We start from the raw sequence: 24,288 nt of genomic DNA, 5'->3' as shown, positions 1-24,288 counted from the left end.
GGATAAGTAATTAAAATTTACAGCAACTTTTGTATTTTGAAGACATCCGCATTGCTTATTACAGTGTTTAATATGAAAACGGGTAGTTTTGTACGTAAAAGTTTGTATTTTATAGACTAAGCCAATCATAAAGAGTTCAAAATGATTAAAAACAATTAGCAGAATTAATAATCTTTCAAAAGAGCTCTTAACCATGTCTGTAGCCCATATGGATGCAAAGATATGATCAGTTGATTCAACGCGCACACACAAAATCTTTATTTCCCATAGACTTTGCACATACCGCCACCGCCTCAACCGCCACCGCCTCGTACAACCACCTCGGCCATTCTGAACTCAAACAAGTGTAACTCCACTATCTTAGCTGATAAATAATTCTCCTTTGGAGGTCTGTTAGGGCACTCATATAGCTACACAATGACACCAAACACACTACAATACCTTTTGTTTAAGCAGAGATATAACAATTTGAACGAGTCTCGATTTGGAAAAGTGTAACAAAACCACCATTTTTGGGTGGCGAGTTCAAAACGCGTGGCCACATTGTCAGCAAGTTTGCATTCACGTAATTTGTTATTGACAATAACATTTACACAAATCTTTAAAATCTCATCAGGAATCTGAAAGGAAATAGTCAAATATTTGCATCAAACTGCGATGTAATGCGATGCAATACCAGGAATCGGGGGCTTTGTAAAATTGTATTCCCTGTTGCCCAACACATTTAAAACATACATGTACGGGACGCACAAAAATTTTGTGGGACGCACATTTCCCGACCAGGTTTTACAGTTGTGCGTCCGATCGGACGAGAGTTTTTGAAGGCTAGCGGGAGCCTTGAATCGAACCCACGCACGTCGAGCAAGCTCTCAGATTATGAGTCCAAGGCCGTAACCACTGAGCCACTATGCCCTCAGATTCCTGATGAGATTTTAAAGATTTATGTAAATATTATTGTCAATAACAAATTATGTGAATGCAAACTTGCTGACAATGTACGATAGTTTAGAAACTTGTATTTTTGCTCTCATGTTTGAGCAAAAGCTTATCACGTCTCGCTGCCGTAAGAATTTTCATTCATTGACTGTTGACCGGTGACCCGGAAGTGTTGCAAAATGGGAGTGGTTAAATGTGAAAGACAGGTTAATAACTCGTGTGCTGATTGGTCCATTGGTCAATATGCTGCTAAAATATTAATTTATGCACGATGGAAGTTTAGATATTTTCATGATTTTTATGATGATGAAGTTACGAAATAGAATCATCGCAAACACCAATTTGGTAAGCTTATAATCACTCATTTTTGGGCTGAATCAACTTGCGTCCAGTCCGCAACGGGTTGATGAAATTTGTTGAACATTGCGTCCAGCAATACAAAAATGCATCTGGACACAAGAATTCGCATCCAGCGGGAGCCTTGCACCCTTGCCCCAGGCCCCCAACCCCCAAAAGGGAACCCCAAAATCGGACCTGTAATTAGCATGTTTAGTAAAGTTTCAATTACCGTATTCGTTCCAATAAGCGCCCATGCCCCAATAAGCGCCCATCCTGGGTATTTTCAATTTGCTAAAGGGTGCCATTTATGTTGAAGTGACAGATAGATGTCGATACAGTGAAATTGCTGCAGGACTACAAGTCCTGCGTAAACTTGTAATACATTTTCTGCATCAGAAAAGCTATTAGAATGTCTCAGGGCCCTTTATAACATACGTAAATTTGTCTCTAATAAACGCCCTACGAAAAAAATAGGTAAAAAAAGTAAAAAATAAGCGCCCACCCAAAATGACTTTGTTAAGCGCCCTGGGCGCTTATTGGAATTAATACGGTACTTTATTTAGCCTCATCTCATCAAAATGGCATTTTTATGGATAATTATAATAGAACCCTTTCACATAATTTTGGAAATTAAAAAAAAATTCTGAAAATACAAAAAAAATACAATTTAAGGGGGCTGGCATTTTCTTCGGAAGGGGGGGGGTCCTAAATATGTCGGTGACCGGAATCAATTTTTTTATGACCCCCCAATCTATACAAGACAAATTATTCATTGCCGGAACTAAGGCACAGAGTGTGGCAAAACTTGAAGAGTGAAGAAAGTGCGTGGAGCGCGTTAAAACTTTTATCGTAACTGTAAAGAAGACGTGCGGAGTGCGTAGAAATTTTGCATAGATTGTATCACACATTTCGATTGTGAAGTTAAAGAATGCGCGCAGCGTGCAAAAAATTTGAGTTACCAGCCCTTAATAATTCTATAACCCCCCTATTTTGGGTGTTAAAAATTATAACCCCCCCTATATTTGGTCTGAAAATTCTATGACCCCCCCCTCCCGTATTTTTTGGACCCCCCCTTCTGAAGAAAATGCTAGCCCCCTAAGTGCTAGTGCCGTCGTCGACATGCCTTAACAGCCTTATCACGTCTCGCTGAGAATTTTCATTCATTGACTGGTTGACCGGTGACCTGGAAGTGTTGCAAAATGGGAGTGGTTAAATGTGAAAGGTCAATAACTCGTGTGCTGATTGGTCCATTGGTCAATATGCTGCTATTACTTTGTACATTAGGCCAAATAAAAAAATAAACATGTTTCACGTCCCCTCCCGCTTCCTTTTTTGAGGTTTCTTCAATTTTATTTTTATTTTTTGAAATTCTGTTATAACTTTTCAAAAAACATGTCTAGGATGTAGAGATGCTTTCTATAGCCTTGATAATATACAAGAAACACTTTTATTAGGGGGTCACACTATTTTGTAATCAATGCTTTATCTCCTTGGTTTAAAGCGTTTATGAAAGTGCTTACAAAACTAAACTTATAGCAATTTAAATGGTGAAAATCGGTCAAAGCGTTTTTAAGTTATTACAGTTTTAAGGTTCCCAAAATGCCGATTTTCAGCCCAAATCGGTGAAAAACACCCAAATTTAACGAAGTGGCAACTTTGATATAGAATAAAAACTTAAATATGAGTTTCAAAGATCCAAATTCAGTAAATACTGTATCCATTAATATTAAAGAATTAAAATAATAACAGACATGATATATTATGCAGTTTCTGAAATAAAAGACCTGGAAAATGGGCAAAATGGCAAAAATCGAGGACCGTCGAAAAGTAGCATGCCATAGAGATATTCCCCATAGAAAACACACACGTTTTTACAGGCAAATTGATAAAAACCACAATATTCAATTTGTTATAACTTCGAACGGTTTATCATAGAAAAAGAAAGTTTATCCAAAGAAAGCATTTTTATTCAATATCTAGAAATACCACCTAAGAAATTGATTGCATACTTTCCTCATTGTAGGGTAACTTGATTTTCCAACTGACCAAAATGAAAATTTCAATTTTGGTAGGATTTTCCCCATAGAAAACACACACGTTTTTATAGGGAAATCGACCAAAAAAGGTACCATTTTCAATTTGTTATAACTTTTGAGCCATTTATTGTAGAAATAAGAAAGTTATATCCCAGGAAAGCAATTGTATTCAATATTAGGAAAAAGCATGCAAGAAATTCATTGCATATGTTCCTCACTGTAGGGTAACTTGATTTCCCAACAACTAAACTAGAATTTTTTCATGGATATGACATTTCACCAAACAAAACACAACAGAAGCAAAAATGTGTCAAAAGCCATTGCAGAAAAATACATTTCAAAACTTTCCATGACTGTAAAAAACAAGATTTAACATGTTTGTACATTGGTGAGTTAAAATAGGAAAGAAGAGTCATTTAGAATGAATAAAATCAGTAATTCTGATCAATTCAAAATCAGCACTATTGGGCTCCGAGTCAAATTTCTGTGCTGTGACGACACAAATTAGGCTAAAGTGTGACCTCCCTACTTTTATAAGGTTTTGTGATAGTTAGAGGGGTCCTACCTCTCAGAACAACAAATAAAAAGAGGCCTCCTCCTTTTTCCAGGCATTATTGTACACGCTAAAACAGCTCTAATTATGGGTATTTTACCGTATTTACACCGATTTTCCGATAAAAAATAAAAAGCCCCCTCTTCCTCCTTTTTTTCAAAAATCCGGAAGTGAAACATGTTTTTTATTTTACTTGGCCTTATAATTTTAAGAATACATGTAGCGCCATAAAATATCAATTCTTTGAGCCCTGATGTGGACATTGGCACCCCCTCCCTTTTGCACATTCGATCTTGATCACTGAATTCATCAAGGACCTGTAACATATTGCCATTGACCTTGTTACCTGTGTGTGGTCCCTGGACCTGACAAGGTCAAAGGCCTACTTTTGTACACAATGAAGTTCTTTGAGGAAGTACTTCATTGCATGCACTGTGCTGTATGGGTTCTCCACCTGTGGAGTGTCCAATCATAGTCCAAACAATCCATACCCATCTGATCGTGAGAGGAGTTATAAAACAACATATCTAGGCCTAGACATCACATATCCATCATGGCATTTTACATCCAGTGATGCATAGACTATAGAAATTTTAGAAATTTATGTCTGTAACTTGTAAGTGGTGTTACCCAAATGGGTGTCACCAGAATTCTTGTTTATGGGGGGTGGGGTGATATTTCAGTCAAAGTGAATTTCATGGAGGCAACAATCAGGATTTTGTTTTTAAACTTGGGCAATTTTTATTCAAAATGGAAGGCATAAGCTGTGGCATAATAAGGCCAAGTAAAAATAAAAACATGTTTAGCATCCTGGTGTTCTGAAAAAGTTCTTACGAACAGCTCTAAATACCCATATTTAATGCCTTATTTTGTGTACTCCGCATTGTAAATTATATCTGAAAATGAGGAGGCACTTTTTTATTTTATTTTGTTGTTTTCGAAGGTAGACCCTCTGAGGGCTCCTGTGATCCCAAAACTCTTCTTAAATGTGTCTAAAACATTTGCAAGGCTGTACACAAAATTTCAACTTCTGCAACATCTTTGAGAAGAAGTTATTCAATAAAAAATTTACAAAATAAAAAGAAACTTGAACAATCTCCCAAAAAGAGTGGCTACACACCACCAATATGCACCACCCACATCAAGGCTAAAGGTCGAGGTGCCCACCACCAGTCCACTACCTCTCTGCTCACCACCTCAGCATAGATGTTCACTGATTTTGAGTCCAATTCTTGGCCGTTTTCAACCAAATAAAGTTCCTTGCCATCTCAGTATATTCCTTGATCTCCCGTATGAATTTGGCGACATTTGGATCGAAACTGACCTAGTCTTTCAAATACATGCCCACATAGTCAGATTAGTCACATTTAAAAAATGGTAAAAAAATCAGTGATTAAAAAAAATCATTTGATTTATATTGATGCACATCGGCACATGAACACTTCATGCTGCTATTATTAGTAAGCTGAAGCGATGTTCAAAAAACATTGAACATTGGCGTTGAAATTAAAAACATTGATCAGGTTGGTCTCTAAACCGTTTCCAAGAAAACATCAGAGCTAACATCATCGGCTGATGACGAGGAAGTTCATTGAAACTTTGAAAGCGCTCTCAGTAACTTAAGCAAAATAAACAAGTAGTGTTGAAGTTTTTTAAAAATTAATAATTTTCATTGAAAACAGTGACTTGTAGGCCTACATGTACATTGAAAATATGAGAACCCCTCTAACATAATGAGCATCAAGTCAGCAAAATTACTTTTTGAGATATAATCATAACTGAAATTTGTACTTCAAAGCTTTAAAATGTACTGTCGGTTACTTTTAGCAATGACATGCTATGATTTCCTTGATTTGGTTGTAATCTTGTCCCCTTTAACGGTATTACCAAGAAAATACAAAGTATCAGAAAAGTATGATTTAATTTTATATGTCAAGAATATACAATTTGATTATTTCAATGTTGTCATTGTTAATATATACCGTATTCGTCCGAGTATAGTCCCACGTTGAGTATAATCCCACCCCCATTTTTGAAAAATTTCAGAAATTGTAAAAAAAAAAAAAAAAAAAAAAAATTTTTTTAGTTTTTTTCGGTTTTGGAGTGTCCCTGGACCTAGACCTAGATGCTAGGATCATTCATGGTTGACCTAAAAAAAAAAAAAAAAAAAAAAAAATTCAAGATATTTTGTATTTTTAATATGAAAATTGATAATTTGTATTCATGTCATACTCTATTAATGATTTCAAAATGCATTGAATTTGAATGCATTTTTTTTTTTTTTTTTTTTTGAAATTGAGTATAATCCCACCCCCAATTGTGAAAAATTTTCACATAAAAACGGGTGGGACTATACTCGGACCAATACGGTATTTAAAATATTGACAAATCAATGTTGGAAAAAACATTCAATATTTGCAATGCCTTAGCTATTATATTACTAGACTGTCTTATTGCTATACTTACTCAGGGTTGTAGCCGCGCCGGTCGGGGCTAACAGGCAATAAAAAAAAGAATTTTTTTTTTTTTTTTAATTTTTCCCCACAAATGATTTATTCATCATGAAAAGAGTAAAAAACCAAACATTTTTTTTTTGGGTATACCCCTTTCCTATTCCCTGATCCCTCATGTTCGCTAAAAAGATTGTGCCCCGAGCCAGCACTCTAATTTGATAGTAAAATTAGCCGGCACTCAACTTGGTCTAGCTACAACCCTGACTATACTAGTAGTTTGCAGTTACTGAAAAACCATTTTCGAACAACACAATTGCATAATGTACCCTTGGGGTAATAGAATTGCTGGTACATGTACATTTGTATTTATGCATCTGTGATGTTTTCTCATTATCATTCTTCCAGAAGCAGTGATGTGTGAAAAAATGGGCTCAAAATAGATGGGGGCTAAGGGCAATTTACTCATGAAAACGGGTGATTTTAAGAGAAAGTAACGACTAAAAGTATTTTTTATTTTGAGGTTTGTTGCTCAAAATAAATTTGGGAATATGGGTATTTAGCCCCAAAATCCTGAAAGTTAAATTACAGGGGTGATTTTTTTAAATCAAAAGTTGCCCCGAAATAAAAAAAACAACAACAGTATTTTGAGGCTTTGTGGGAAACATTCATGCAATGGTGTATTTAGTATAATGTAGGCCAATGATGTGCAAACTGATTGTTTTCCATATGGTTGCCTACTGCTGGCTTTCTATACTAGTATAGTATGAGTGTGACAGGTTTCCGGTAAGACAGGAAGATCATCCAACTCAACCAAGTCTACTGACATGATATGTGACAGCATTATTGATGGTTCAGTGCATGTACCGTCAATACAAACTCTTGGCGACCTTTTCCACCTAGGAAATCATGTTCTGATAGGAAGAAGACACAAGGCAGTATAGCTAATACATTCATAGCTGATGAGATACTGAACTGTGCATGCAAGAATGATGTACATGAGTAATGCATTTGAATTGCTTTGGAAGTGGGAGATTCTGCATTATTTTTTTAGCTCGGATTCTGAGCCTTGATATTAGTCCTCAATAAAGTTACAAAAGTTAAAAACAAAATGTGAAAACCATGACCTACCCTCTCTGAGCTGTGGCCAAGGCTGGCAGTGGTCACTATTTTTATATTTTGCGATCAGAGGAGAGGGGTAGATCCAGGTCACATTTGTTGACAATTTGACTAAAAGCCAAGGGTTTCAATGATGGGACAAAATGATGTCTAGATCCAGTGCAGGAAAGCCAGCAGTTGTGCTCATCTCTGCCATATGTTATTATGTGTATGTCAGCTGACAGCCCCACCCCTTTCAGGGAAAGACCAGGATGACCCTGATTTAAAAACAATACTGTATATTGAAGATGCACTTTTGTGATATTAATGTGTAAACAGAAATCTTTGTTGTGAGGAAGCCCCAACCTCTCCCACTGTCATTCCTCAAAGAAGAACAGCACAGGTCAGCTTACACCAGAAAACTTCATGACCAACATGAATTTTAAGAGGAGATGTTCACACAACTAAATTTTGAATTATTACACTTGCTTTTGTGATGTCCTTGATATAAACTTATACACAAAGGGTATGGCCCGCCATTTTGCACATTTTTCTCGGTAGCTGCTTGGAACCCAAGATGTGAAAATTAGTGTACAAATTTCCACTGTACCGGGGTACTAAGAATTTCAAATGAATGACAACAGCTGTATTCGATCCAACCGCAATCGTATTTCGCGTATTTCAAACTACAACACGATTGCACAACCTTGGATACAATACTACCAATCACGAGTGCGTTGGCATGGTTGGATTCACTTCCGTGTTACACACGCACAGTCACATACGCTGGCGTACATCACAGAGTGTATGCAAAAAATCGTCATTCGTCACGCTATGTCAGGCTGTGTTTATTCAATTGAAATATCCACTATCATGACTATAGTACAGTGAACTGAAATTGTTCATTGTTGTTTATGCGCCTGTCAATTGCAGCTCAGTCCCTGCCCCCCGGGTCCTGGTCAATAGCGGGGACCTAGCCGGGACTTAGCCTGGGATGTAACAGCCCATTGGGTCCCCGCACTGCCGGGACATAGCCGGGACTTATACAGCCATTTACAGGGATGTAATGCATCTAAAAAGGGCCTGGGATATAAAAGAGTCATCATAACTGTGCAGGGTCGTAAGTGAGGGAAACACTGATCTGTTCTATCCATTTACCAGGGGAATCCAGGTTCTTTAATATTATGATTTGAGTCTCGGAATTCCTGCACGTTTTGTGATCTTTTCGGCGGTTGCCCGGGGGTTAGGGGCAGGGACCTGCCCAGGGATGTACATGTACAAGAAAATATTGCCCCGCCGGGACTTAGCCGGGACTGTTTACGTTTGTAACAGTTTCCAAAATTACATCCCCGCCTAAGTCCCCGCTATCACCGGGTCCTGGGGGCAGGGACTGCAACTGACAGCTGCATTAAATGGAAACATCCAAAATGTTTTTAAAGAGACATTTTTCTTCTTTCCATGATTTGGCCTAGAAATGTATTTCTGCAGGAGCAGTCTCCCTTTACTAATACCATACACTGGTTTTGCCCCTGACTGAACAGTGTGTAATTTGGGGCATTTGCTTGGAAAATGCAACCTCTATAAGGACCTAAGGATGGACTAAATAAGGCAAGTGGGTGCCCCATGCCCCCCCCATGTAATTTTGACACATTATTTAGTACCGTACCTTAAATGTAATTGCCTAGGTGCCCATGTCAAATTGCCTGAAAAATGGGTGCCCTCACAAAACGAACTTTGGACCCAAGAAGTGTCTGTAAATGGTACATGTATGGTCAAGTAGGAGCTGTCAGTCATCATTCAGTGGTGGGATTAAGCTTACTTGGATGTGCTTAATTAATTAAAGGGTCTTATGGTCACTTGATATTGACAAAAAACAAATGCCTTCAACTTGCTTGTATGTAAAATAGGATACTTAGTAGACCTTAAAATTGCTATTTTAGGGACACAACAGTCACATATAAATTATAGACTCATTAAAAATAGTTTTGTTTTGAAATCATTGTGTTGTTTATGTTATTTCAGGTTAAACTATCATTTTACCTGTCTTTGAAAATATTGTTTTATTTTCTTGTGAGCAATTGTTATATTTGCGCCTCCACTTCATTCACAAAATATATGAAAATACATCATTCACAAATTTGTGAAAATACAGCATACATGTAAGTATTTTCACATCGCAACATGTGAACACATTGCAGTCAGGGTTGTGCTACGCTGGATTTCTTTTAGAATACCCTACCACTGTAGATTTTCAATGGGGGTATTTATGAACGACCCATACACATACACCGTGAATGTAAAAAATGGTAGGGTATTCTAAAAGATAGCCGCTACGCTACGCTAGACGGCGCTGGACGGGGCCATGCGGCACTCACAAAAAAAAACATTTTACATTTCCGGAAGTGGATGATTGATGATATTTCATCATAAAAAGAGCAAAAAAAATTTTTTTTAGGGGAGTGGTACCCTCAAAGCCTATTCCCCGATCCTATCTCCGATATTTTAACCAGTACTTTCTTGCCCTGCATTAATTTGCAGGTTCTGATCATGCCTTTGGAACAGTGGCATAGCCAAAGGGGGCAGCTCCCCGGTCCCCGCACTCCGTGCATCCGCAGGTATTCATGCTTGTCGGTGAACTTTAAAAACACCCCCTTTTGCATGTCATTTTGCGAAGTTTTTAGGGGAAAAACACCCCTTTTTTTAGCGATTTCGCGAATTATTTGCCCTTCGTCAATACCCCTATTTTCGCTAAAACGCGAACGATATTTCTAACATACCCTTTTCTGACAGAAACACGTAGGCTGCTCCATGAAAATACCTTTTTTTTTCAATTTCGCGAACACATGGTTTGAAAAAACACCCTTTTTGTGTGTTTCATGAATCGCATTTCTTCATCTGAAAACACCCCTATTTCGCGAAATTTTCGACGAGCATGAATACCAGCGGATGCACGGAGTGCAGGGGGTTGCGGGACCGGGGCAGCTCCCACCCCTGTGAGAAGTCTTGCCCCCCCTTTTTCCCCCTCCTGTGGGATGCTGGTCGCCCTGATATTTAAGATTTCAGGCCTTCCCCCCTGAAAATTGCCTTGCGTCTCCTTGCCCCCCTTCTGAAAAAGTGCTGACTACACCACTGTTTTGGAACCACATATTTACGATGAAATTGTACTAAATGAGTGTGGTTAAATTTTACAAAATAAGCGTTGCCACAAAAATATTGTTTTACATGAAGTTGGATGAAACAAAATTGTATGATCAAAGCCAGGTACAGGCACAAGCTGTTGAGCTTTTGATGTCAATTGTGTGTGTCTTTTGTTAAGTTAGGCGGGCAGCCTAACTTATTTCTTTTTCTTGCCATTTCCTCTTTCTTTCTTCTTTCTTCTTTCTCACAATTTGCTACTACTTCCACATCCTTGATCGGATTTCGACCAAACTCAGTCACAAGCAGTATTGGGTAGCTGGCTACAAAAGTTATTGGTTGTTTAACGTCAGAGGTCATCCAAGGGGTCACAGGGGTCAAAAAAGGTCATTTTAACCAAAAATGCTCTGATTGAGCTCAAATTTAAATGCAATGATCCTTATGACATTCTAAACATGTTTAAAATATTTTAAAATTCATTTAACGTCATTAAGGGGTCATAAAGGGGTCAAAGGTCAAGTTTTTCAAAATGCTGCAATAGAGCTGAAATTTAAATGCAATGATCCTTATGACATTCTTAACATTTTAAAAATATTTTAAATTTCATTTAAGGTCATTAAGAGGTCATAAAGGGGTCAAAGGTCAAGTTTTCAAAATGCCCCAATTGAGCAGCTGAATTTGATCAGATCATCACTGTCATCCGCCTAACTTACCTCGTGCCCTTGCAAAGGGCACAGTTGCTCTAGTTATTATTGTAATCTATGCCATCTTAACTTGCCAACTATTGAAATGTTGTTTGTTTGTTGTTGTTTTCAAGTATGAAGTATGTCAGTAATGCACTATTGCAGCTTTGCATACATGTAAATAGATCCTGGGCAAGAATTTATAATTGCATTGAACAGTGAACAAAATGTCAAGTCACCGATCTGGCATCTGCAATTGCGATGGCCGGAATTACAATGACTTCCCCCCAAAAAACTAAGAGTTATGGTTATCTTGGCTTTATTTTTCCTTGTTTTGCTGCGATCGACTGGCAACTTCGGCAATCAAAAATGTATCTGATGACCGTGTTGTTCCATGTTCAGGGTTTGTCTTTTGAAATGAGGTTAATTGCTGTATAATCATGCTCTTCTGGTCAACTCAAGAAGAGCCTTAGAAGAACTGTTTGCACTAATGACCATAGAGTGTACAAATTTAGTGAGTCCTGAGCTGTATATAACTCTCGCAAATGCACTGACTCTTGCTCTCATATAAAACTAAGACAGTCAGTGGTGTACAATCAAAGGAAGAGCATCCATGGTCTAACGATTTAGGGTATTCACCTTTGTTCATGAGGTACCTGGTTCAATTCCTGGCTGTGGTAGCTTGCTGTGATATTGACTACAGCATCTGTAGATTTAATCAATCAGACTTCCATTCTCTCCATGATTCATTTAGAATTGGCAAGTGATTCATGACAGTACTCCATCCTTCGGAGGGGTGTTAAACCGTATGTCCCATAGCAGGTTATATATTCACAGTCATTTTCGAAACTTCTTCCAAATCTGCCCTGAATCCGTCCTGCTGCTGTTGGAAAATCATAATTTCTGTAGACAAGATGTGTGTTGAAAGGCTGCCGCTTGGAGGAAATGATCTGATTCTGATGTTCACCAAAAATGCTTGGGAAAAAAATACATTAGCATTGTCAAAAGGCAAACTTTTCAGGCTTCTGGAAAACGCCTTCCGTCTACCAACAGCCTTACATGAACCGACGGCTATGATGAGCCCCCCCCCACTGGCTACGCCACTGCTCTGCAACTTGTTTGGCTTTTAGAAAATTTGGAAGGATTACAAAATTAGTAGGAATTAGGAGAGTGGGCCAAATGTGGAGCAGGCAAGGAGGGTTGAACCAAGTGTAAACTTTGCTACTAAGGAAGTAATGACCAAGCCTCGATGACTAGTGAAATGATTGTGAACTATGATACCTCCTGTTCGTTGGAACCCCATGTTTTGACGACTAATCACTGACCAGTTGTATGGTAAGCATGGTAAGACAGCAGCCATCTACTATTATTACATTGCCATGACCTGCCTGGTCAAGCTAAAGATGGTGAATGCATCTCCTAAAATGTGATCATAAGGATTTTTACGTAAAATTGCAAGTCATCATAAAAAAAAATGCAGATATTTGTCACTACAAAGGGTAACGTTTCTCCAAATTTCCTAGATTTTTTTAACGTCTTGTATCATCATTCTCCAAATTTCCCAGGTTTTGGTAATTTATATTCATTGTTCTCCATATTTCTCCCGAGTTTTTTTTATTGTATATTCATTACTCATATCAATATACCCTTACCCCACAATGTACATCCATGTAGAGTGTAGACATGCAAGGAATAGGTTTTGTCTTGCATATTTGGGTAATAACAGTGCAAAATAATGGCCATTTTGAGGCCAAAGCATTGTTTCTTTCCCTTTACATAATTAATTGTTTATTGTGATCTATTGAACTTCATACTTTATAGCGATGGTGGTCTGAGAATTATTTTGTGAGAGATCTGAAATTGGCAAAACATTAAAATAATAGAGTCATTACATCCACGTAGATTAAATGAGCGTAAAAGGGGGTTATTAAAATAGGTTCACAATGTTAGTGAAAATCCCAGGTGCTGCCAAAATTTGAGGCCCCTTGTGGAATTGTTTGTTGACTTTGTGAGCTTAGGAAACAAAGACAGTTTGACATCAGTCCTGTCAATTACTATGAGGATCAAGTTCATGGTGTAAATTACCATAACAACATTAACATTAATGTGGTATTGGTTACCATGGTGACAGGAAGCCGTACATTGTGGAGAGATCACATAGTTGGCTTGCCCTCTGCGGTTATTTTTTTCTGGAAGATCCGGTTGATGAGAGATTGAGATTCTGTGTCAGAAATCTAGTTTGGTTTCATTAGAAGGCCTAATAAATAACCCCCTAGGTTCACAGACAGCAAATTATGTATTGGAGTATTATGATGTGGCCTGTAAGATCTGCATCATGTACCAAGTTATGTGTTGGACTGGTTTATACAGGTCGATAGACCAAAACGTCATCAGTCCGAAACCCAATAACTTAGTTATAAACCCTAACCCGTACCCTAACCCTAAGCTTCACCTTAATCCTAACCGATAACCTAAGCCCTAATAATAACCTTAACCATAACCCTAATGCAAACCTATTACCTAACCATAACTCTAATCCTAACACTTTATATACTCTAACCTTATTAGAGTAGTAATGGGCTGTTCCCATTTGACTTCCTACAAAAACGTTATTCTTAAAGAATGTCCATTTCTGAAGTTAGATTTTGTTAATTTAAAATTAATAATGATAATTCTGAGGCCCAAAATCAGTGCTAGAACTGTGAACGTGTTTTCTTTTTACTATATGTGAACATGTTTACAGTTTAACTCACAATTCATTTGAATTTCATTAAAAAAATAAGGCTATAAATACCTACATGTAGCTTTATAGCTTTCATTTGAAATATTCGTAGAGTACAAATAGTTTTTGCTTTATTGACAAAGCAAAAGCAAACTGTTTCTTGTACATACAAGGCCATTCCGAGGTGAAGTGAAGTTAGTTAAACCAATCGAAACCATGTGAGAAATTTATATTTTACATTGACTCTATTATTCACTTCAGCTGATGTGTGAAAGATGGAACAACAAGGAGGTGTTACCACACTTTATCCATGGTATTGAAATTCAATATTTTTCTACCAAAGTCATTAGCAGTGAAGAGCCTGATTTTATTTGATGGACAAGGTTGAGGCTGATGACAGATTTGATTTGTCAATGAATCAAGCAAGAATAAAGTAACAAATTTATGGTATTAGTATTACCGTTCCTTTATAAGCTTACTGAGAGTTAGCCTAAATATCAAGACAGGGATTGTGGAATAAAGATGTATAATCACTTCATGAAATCTTGACAATAGGCTAATTTTGCCTACATGTAGGTGTATTTTTCATCAATTAATTTTACAAATTGTAATGTTATCAAGTGCATAATTTCTCCTGAAGTTTGCAAAATACCACTCTTCTGACTGAACTTGTAATCCTGATTTTCCTGTGGTATTTGAAAGAAAAGTAAAGTCAAGCACTAAAGTACAAGAGTGGAATGGATAAAGTGTAACAAAATTGTAATTTTAGAGTGACTATAGCCTGTGGTATCTGACCCCATAAGTTGTCTGCGCAACCTTTCTGCACCTTGAGTAAGTCAACCATTTAGTCATGGCATAAATATTGAAAGGATTCGATAAAATGCCTGCAAGTGGAAACATTACAATGGCTTCTATTGATGCTGGGCATAGAATATTATGGTATCCATTCTGGAGTTACATGTTTAGGTGGCCTTTGTTGCCTGGTTTTATGAAAGCTAATCCAAATAAGTGTCTTTTGAAAAGCTATGGGTTTGTCACACAATCCCACCACTTCATATTCAATTAAAGTGTCTTTTTGGAAGGAATTATGCATTTTAATGCACAGTCATGTGACAGGCACATTTTGTTTTGTATTTCAGCTACTCCGTTCTCCTCCATGATTTACCCCCAGATTAACCCCCATTTCATCTGTTCAGTTCCCCCTGTGAGCTATCCCCAGTAAACACTTGAAATTGAGGACATACACATGAGCAATCTGTGTCAGTGGACATGCTGTAAATTGTGGATGTCCACAGTTCCTGGAAGGTGTTACTAGGTTGAAATCAGCATAAAAACATAATAAGGGAGTGTTCAGAAATACTTTGGTGGGGGGGCTGGTAAAAGGAGGGGGCCAAAAAGTTTTGGACCTTAAAAAGAGGAGGGACCAAAAGTTTCTGGTGGTAGGAAAGGGGGGGCCAAAAAAGTTTTCCGCTTTAAAACCCAAAATTTCCGCGCGCTGCGCGCGCATTTAGACCCTCTATATCACTTTTTAACATTGGCTAGTTGGGTTTTCAGTGCTTTTGTTTGAAAATAATTATAGCACTTAGTGTTAACATGATATACAATTTATCTATTAATTTTAAAATTAATATAACATTAAAGATGATCAGCAACATGCAACATGTGGGTTGGTCTAAGAAATACTGGCACTTTTTATCATAGACTTTTATATCTGTTCAAAGTAGGCTACAAACATGATTATGTACCAATCTGATCAAAATACAACTAAATCAAGAAAATATTGCAAATAAATTGGATTTCTTTGCACGTAAACTACACACTTCAGTTTACTATTTCTCATTGCAAAATTATTTTGTACACATAGGCCCATGGGTAGATTTACCACAGGGCAGAGTGGGCACAGCCTCGGGTGCCACGGTCTTTGGGGACAAGACTGATACCTGTGTACATTTGCATGACCAAATTAATCTCATATTTGACCATTTTAGCTTTTTGCATAAATTAGTTCCAATTTTAACAATATTTGACCATTCAAGCTTCAATATGGCCGAATTTGTACGCGGTTCGCACACATTTGTACTATCATAATAGCCACAGATCCAAATTATGCTGATGTGCCTATGAACCTCAAAAAAAATCCTCTATTTCATTTATCCCTGTAAAATCAGATAAACACCCTGATTTGGGACAAATCTAAATTAAGTATAAAATGAAAATTTCCTTGTACTTGTATTTCATGCACAATTGTCCCACGGGAATGTTTCAAACATTTGCCTCCCTCAATGGCATGTGACCCAGATACCACACCACTGGAAACAACACTAGGCCTATTAAGTATAATGTTTGTTATACGATAACAATGGGGGGGGGGTCAAAAAGTTTTGTCTGTCAAAAGAGGGGGTCAAAAAGTTTAGCGGTCCATCGAGGGGGGTCAAAAAGTTTCCAACAAAAATTGGAGGAAGACCAGCCCCCTACCAAAGTATTAATGAACACTCCCTAAGCAACATTTGCAGACCTAGTTGTAGAGTAAGTCCACATTCAGTTAGTCCATGGCCCGGTTTACATATAAAATGAAACTCAATCATGTAAGCCTACATGCCCACAATTGGATTGTGACTCAAGGTGTATCACTGTCCATGATTGCCGGTGTATACATGTGGGGTGAAAAGGTGTGTGTGTATTATTTTAAACCTTTAATTTAAATGTGTGCACATTTCTGATGCACTTTATTTTTACTGTCAATCACATGAGTGCCAACAAGTGGTCAATTTAATGCTTTGTGAAAAGGTGTTGGTGCTAAGTAATCTGCTCACTTCCTGTATTGCATGCAAGTCACTGATTCAAGGTAGAATATAGTCTTGATGTTTACATGGTATAGACAGGCATATTATCCAGATATTATTCATGGATTTTGGAGGCTTTGAAAGGTATGGACTGCTTGCCCCCAGGTGTAAATTGCATACACTGTTCTAGGGTCTGTGCTGAACAGTTACGGCGAAAAGCGGTGGGCTTCTGATGGAATTGGTACCTGAGACATGAGTATTATAATTTGCCAAGGTCTAGTTCCCACACCCAAAATAAAAAATTGTGAGGACTGATCACATCATCCCCTTTCCCTTAAAAGTAAGGCAGCTGTCAATGTTTGACCAGCATTGGCATTATGAGGTAGAAAGAAACTTGTTGTTGCAGCAAACTACTCAGGCCATGAAATAAGGAGGGCCCTCTGCCCCAAAAAATCAGTGAGGGCCCGCAAAAGATACATCCGAAAATTGACCATTTTTCTCACTTTTTTGTCGGGTTCATAGTTTAAAACCAATGGCCCAAATTCGGGCCCACAAAAATTTGTGAGGGCCCTCAAAAATTTGTGAGGGCCCTCAAACATTTACGATCAAGGGCCCAAATGGCGCTAAGAAATTCCAGCTTATTTCGAGGCCTGAAACTACTTCTGATGTGAAAAATGCAAATAGAATTTGTTAGAATTAAAACTGTTTTAAAACTGACATTTTAAGATGTCCAATGAACAATACAATCTTCATTCAAATGATCTTATTTAAATTCTATATCAATGATAGTCAGTCATTTATCTTGGTCATTATAACTATAACTTGAAGACTGATCTAGATACATCTTCCATGGAGCAGTTTCAGACAATAGCTTGGGATTATTGGGGCAGAGTTTTATCTTTTGAATCCTTTCATGATCACTGAAGCATAAACAAGGACACATGCACGAATTGAAAGACTTACCGCTTGTGAAAAAAGAATGTCAACTCAAAGGTCATTTAAACACAATTTTGTGTATTTCCGCTCCCAGGAATATTAGTGTTTTGGACTACGTCTGATTTAATCAGTTTGTGAAACTGTATTTGTTGTGAAAAATATGTGTCCCAGAAAAATTTCAAGCATTGAGAAGTTGCCTTTCACAACTGCTTTTTCCATGATTGTAGCTTGAATGGAATTGAAAGTCAATATAAACATGATAGAGAAAAAGTCAGTGACTAACACCTCGATCTGGTGGTTTACTACCTCAGATTTATGTGCATAAGTACTAGCTACATGTACTTCATCAGAACTGTGTTGCTATTTGGAACACTAGACCTTTCAGTTTATTTGCAAAGAAATATGAACACTGGAAACATTATTTGCTAAAGAAAGTGATACTGGTGAGCTTTATTTACAGTTGATTTCATGGTTGACAAGAATTTGACTTCTAATGTGAAATACCGCAACTGATGGAAAGGTACATTGCAGGTACAATTTTTTATTTAAAAAAAAAAGAATTTTTTGACAATTTCCTAATATTTCACAAGTTGTAGGTTGTGTACATAATTGTAGCTCTCAATCTGGATTTACACATACGTCGCGTACAGGTAAATGATGAAACCGTTACTACACATAGTACACATGAGTAATAGGGTGTTCCACTGTATGAGGCAATGTCATGAAGCTCATACTTGTGTATTTTTGTGTGCAGAACTTTGCCAGTGTGTTCCTAATTCTAATTATAAACTTTCATTTGACACTTAATAACCAATCAATAATTTATTATCTTTTATGTATGATTTTTTCCCTTTTTCCAGATGTATCCAAGAATAAGTTTGCAGATCTGCCTATGGAGGTGTGTGACTATGGATCCTTAGAGAGGTTAAATTGCTACAATAATGTTATAAGGTCTATACCGGATTGTATAGCTAATTTAAAAGCGCTTACCTATCTCAATATTAGGTAAGTATTCCTCAGAATTAAAACAAACAAAAGGCCAGTGTATTGTCTGACATTTTGCAGGTATTTATGTTGCAACAGGACTATTGCAGAAGCTGATTTTCTGCAGTAGATAACATTATTTCCTAGCGTCTTTTGCTGCAGAAGACATACATGAAGCAAACAGAACTGATCATTTTGAGCGAAAACAACCAAAGGTCACAGCGGATAACCGAATATCGTTGCAGAGACCCGAAAACGTGACATGTGTCGCAGTGAGAAAATGCCCAGAAAGACATGAGATGCTACACTGGCCTTAATAGCAGAATCTATATACATTGTAGGGAAAGTGAAATTACATATGAAAAACTGTGATTTCTCGCAAGCTGTCACAAGGTAATATGCATGCCATTGCCATGGCATTTTTAACCTGCTTTGACCAGCAGTGTTTACAGGATACTATGCAACTGTTATGTTTGAACTATACACATTTCAAGTCATGGATTATTATGGATCAGTCAAATGTGAAACATTTTTGGGGAACTCAGTTTTTAAGATGTTGTTATTTCATACATTTTCCCAAGGCCATGGAATGACTGAAACCCTTTTGACAAATTTCTTGATTTGAATCTAAAAATCAATCAAGATTTAAAATCTGGGTTTTTTTCCAGAAGTGTGTTAGCATGTTCCCAGCCATATTATTCATTACATATACGCCATCTAAATCAATGCTGAATTAAAAGGTGTATATTTGAAGCATTATGATCTCCATATAGCACCTTAGCATATCATCCATACACTATGGCATATCAACAGCTAATTAAGTGTGTAAAACTGTTTACAGAGACAAGATCATGACTGAAGGTCAATTAAAAATACTTGAGGGTGAAATTGATTTGATCCTGTAATAGGAAATGCAGCTTAGAACCTAGCGTTTATCTGTGCTGTTTCAGCATGGACCGTGATATACTTTGGTTCACCTCAACTTAGTTTGGTAGTGATGTAGGTGCGTATTTCGATGGTTGCAAATTGCGCACGCTAACCTAATCTCGCAGAGCGTATTCACAAGCTTACAAAGACAGTTTGTCTACATGCTTGCGTCACTGCATAAAAGCACTGACGTCATTACCTATACTTGAAGACCGAACTAAAAAGACTAGTTTGCGTATGATGATGTCTTGTCAACCAGACCAAAAATGCAGTACTGCACAGGTCAGCAACCAATCATGCCGCGCCTTTGTCCTGACATCAGACGCAAACTAGTCTTTTTAATTCGGTCTTCAATTATACTTATTCCAACCATGTGTACAGAAAACCATGCCATTCTGAACTGGAACATCTTGTCAAAAATAACCCCAGCCAAAGAGTTGACCATGGGTATCTAATTGCTGGTGGAAATCTTCAGCAGTTACTTGTATGTACAATTGTACATGCATGTCACCCTTAGTGCTCTTTGCCTTGTGTTGTCATTGAAGTCATTGCTTATAGAAATGGGTGATTCACACCCATTATATCTAATGCAGCGTCTTTGAGTGTGGGTGTTTGTGTGTATGGGTGTGCTTGAAGTGAAGGCTCACAATTGAAGCTGCTGAAAATAGCACTTGGCAAGAAGCACCAATTGAGGGGTTTTATACACTCATCTCATTCAAGTTTCTTGAAACTTAGAATTCAATATATATATCATGTGGGCAAAGGATCCCAATTGATATCATTCCCAAATTTAAGCCAAATGAGAAGGGGCCATTCAAAAGAGTCATTTGTGAAGATTATCATTCATCCATTCAGTAAATAATAGTAATTATTGAACTATAATCAGATCATCTTGCCTGATGATGCACCAGGATCAGATTTAAAAATTGTAGTTCAGTAATATGATTGTAGTTCAGTAATAACATTCAAAGAGTCGTGTTTTCTAACTGATTATACAATGATGACTATCACTTTTCTTGAAATTTACCAATATATATTTATAGGACTTGTGTCTGCTAGAATTTGGGTAGACCTGTAACTTGACCAAAGTATTTGTATCTAGAGGTTCAAAACACAAATGAGCAGCATAGCCCAGTAGTTAAGGTCTTTGCCTGTAGGGCAGGAGGTCCCTGGTTCGATCCAGGTGGCGGCAAAATTCATATTCAATTATCTGCTCTCTTCATTGCTGTATTGGGTTTGTGGGGCAGATGCAGTGGATGACTAAGACCTCACAGGTCTTGAGGGTAATGTCTGGCTGTTTGTACACTCCACTGTAGGCACTGGACATCATGGGAAAACATAAGATGTTAAAAACACAAAACAGTTTTGTTACCTGCCCTAATTTACAAATATTTTTGTGTTATTGACTACAGGCAATAAGCATATATAATGTAATTGATATGTGAAATAGTTGTTTTGTCAAATCTTTTTTAGACTGAAAATGATTTTATCTTTTATTTATTACACATATTGATGATCCTCAAGTTTCAATATTTGTTTCAGTTTATTTCACTAAGATAAGTCACATGGCATCTTTAAAATTATATATTTCAAATTAAAATTCAGAACAGTTACATGTAGGTTTGTTGTGACATCATCAAATATTATTATGGAACTGGATGAAAGATGCCCAGTGTACACACAGCTAGGCAGTTAGGGAATGTCAAGTTGCTGCCTGCCTGTCATATGGGGTCACAGTGTCTGCAGTTCACCCTAATGGGAAGTATCTAATCCCGCATATTAATTGTGGAAATAACTCGGGATAATTGGCAGGCAGTTCAAACCACAGTTTGCAATAGTGCAACTGTCTTCGATTGAGTACCCCTGAATTTCAAATTGTCTTGTGACTGTTAATGTGCATTTAGAGTGTAAATAGCATAGCTTCTTCATGCAACATACATTCTTCTTGCAAGTTGTAAGAGAAACAAGCATATTGTAAGACTGTTAAGTGCTGTGCAAAAATGTAACCCCAAGGATGGGCCTGTCCAAAGTGGCCTGTCCAAAGTTGCATCCCCAAAAATATTCTTGCTCACCCACTCCTGACATGCCCAAATGTTGCTCCTTTTGGGGGAGGGGGCTTGCTGAAATATTCTTGCCCCTTCCCAAATATCCTCCCTTCAGAGCTCAAATTGTTGCACAGTCCGTTATGAATATACAATTTTTCAGTTGAATGTTTTCCATTTGTGTACACATTTACTTGTCATTGATACTAACTGTCGACATTTATATATATTTTTTCTGTTTTCAGTCGAAACCAGTTATCTGTTCTTCCTCCAGCGATATGCGATTTGTCTTTAGAAGTTTTGATAGTCAGTAATAATAAACTAGTGTCACTTCCTCCTGAGATTGGTTTAGTAAAAGAATTATTACATTTGGTAAGTAGTATAAGCTCTAAATGCTAGATATATATTGAATTGTGATAGGGACCATTCAGTTGTACATGTAGTCAGCAAGAAAGTGCAGTATTGTATTTGACCTAATGAGTGTCCTGTCACTGGGGGGGGTACTTATTAAAGTGATGAAATACAAGTCAAATTTGGGAATTTACTCACATAATCATAAGTACTGTGTGTTTGAAGTCAGATCATCATAATCCTAAACCTGCGAATTAATTTGTTACATTTTAGTTGTATTTCAGGGACAATTAAAAAAGGGGCACGTAGACAGTTGAGGATGCTAGTTCTAAAAGGGGGTTTAAGTCACATTGAGTGCATTTTGAGATAAATGGCGAAGAAGTTAGTTATCCCCATGTAGTTTTAATGCAAGGAAGTGATTTTGTCCATGCAGTTTCATTGCTCTACCATATTATTTCACACTGAAAGTTGCACAGAGGGTGTAGATAACCCCCTTGTATCAGAAACTGACATTAGCTCCATTTTTATGATCATGCTTTTCAGAAATAGCATCATCATTTGTCACATTAAAAGAGTTGCATACACTTTAGTAAAACTTTTCTTCATGTGGAAGTGTAACATGTTGTAAAAAAGTAGTTTGTTTCTAGTGCAACCATATTAAAAAACGAAACATTCTATTTCTTTGACACAACGGTGAAAATATTGATGTCTCTTTATGTGAAATGGGAGAATATTCAGTTGATGTATATTTCATTTCCAGTTTTAACAATGTTACATTGATGTTTTAATTTGCAGGCTCAAAAATTTTCAGAAAAGGGAACAAATTTACAGTCTGAAATCTAGTGTGAAATAGGAGCAAATCTTACATGTACAAACTCTTTTAGAATGGGTAACTTATTACACTTTTTTCTTCCCCCTTTTTGACAGGATGTTAGTTGTAATGAAATAGCCACATTGCCTCCACATATAGGGGAAATGGAATCCTTGAAAGAACTCAATGTTAGAAGAAATCACCTACAACAATTACCAGATGGTAAGAGCAATGGTCTCATCGCCAGTGGCACAGTTCAGTAACCTCTAATCAACATTCATAGCATAACATTTGACCTCAAGTTGTGGACTATGAGTTATTGTACCCAATACATTCTGAGGTCATTTTATGAGTGTACATGTATATTGGGGTTAAAGAACTGTGCCTGGTAGATGAGCATATTTGAGGTGCTAAAAGTAAGCAATTTCTGCTTCAAAATTATTTGTACAAAGCAAGGGCTCAAATTTGGTGGAAAATCAGCACATTTTCGGGTTTGATTCTTGGGTTTTGATTGTTTTGAAGCATGATGAAATTGAGCCTTTGCTTTGAGATGGATAAAGACACTGGAGTTTAACGAGTAGCCTACAGTATATTAGAAATTATGTAATCAACATTTCATACATACGCTATGTAACAGCGTTCGTGATTGGTGGAGAGCCGGGCATAAACGTTAATGCCCGGAGACCCGGATGTGCAATCGCGGGGTAGGGAAAATGAAGCAAAATCATGTTTTTTAACAATGTTACAAGTAATGTTTTGTTATGATGAAATAAGAATCGCAAAATCTTTTGGTATGTATGAATGGGCCCTTGGGCATAAACCATTTAGTCCTCCACCCGTAAACCTGGTTTCATTCATACAACTTTTCCTTGATGTCACATCACATGAAAGCATGAGTTCAGTTGGGTAATTTTATGCAAGTTCACTATGTTTAACACATATGTTGCAACGTAACACAATCATATGGAAAGTGATAATCAAAGTCTAGGAAATAAATTGGTTGATCATGGCAGGAAGTAGAAATGGTAGGTTGGTTGGTAATGCCCGCAAAATGTTGTTATTTTTATTTGCCATTCTAGACCTTATAAAAACACCTGCAATCCAAAAGGTTTTTCCCATCCAATTTCAGAAAGAAAAGAAATATTTCCACTTAGCTACTGTATTTTTTTTTTCAAGCATAAGAAAAGGAAAGACTCAGTACACGGTCGATCTTACCGTTTCGATGTTGATTAAGATACTTCTTGCATCGATCCCGAGATGCGGAAAAAACCAATAGTCATTTTGTCCCACATAAATGAATAAATAACAAAAACCCCGATCCCCGAGTGGACTCACCCATTCGGTGACGTCACACACGATAATCATCCCTTATCCTCCTTGGTTTCTAGATGAGATAGACGTGTGGATTTTTCTTTACCAACGCTAAGTATCATTACGAACCAAAGGACGAGATATACAGTTTGTTTGTTACACTGAGGTAAAAACCAACCAGTATAGTCGCT

The 24,288-nt window shown here is 37.3% G+C and overlaps 1 protein-coding gene across 1 annotated transcript in view; it reads left to right on the top strand.

Annotated features, from left to right (window-relative positions):
• The window catches only part of LOC140154869 (DISP complex protein LRCH3-like), a 118,053-nt gene that overhangs the window by 7,752 nt on the left and 86,013 nt on the right, over positions 1-24,288 (top strand). The window contains 3 exon segments of the mRNA XM_072177518.1: positions 18,532-18,676; positions 21,870-21,996; positions 22,903-23,008. Of these exon segments, the coding sequence (XP_072033619.1) occupies positions 18,532-18,676; positions 21,870-21,996; positions 22,903-23,008 (378 nt within the window).

Source organism: Amphiura filiformis, chromosome 6, assembly GCF_039555335.1.
Source record: "Amphiura filiformis chromosome 6, Afil_fr2py, whole genome shotgun sequence".
Lineage (NCBI taxonomy): Eukaryota > Metazoa > Echinodermata > Ophiuroidea > Amphilepidida > Amphiuridae > Amphiura > Amphiura filiformis.
The sequence above is the reverse complement of the archived record's forward strand: the minus strand, read 5'-3'. Positions and strand labels throughout refer to the sequence as shown.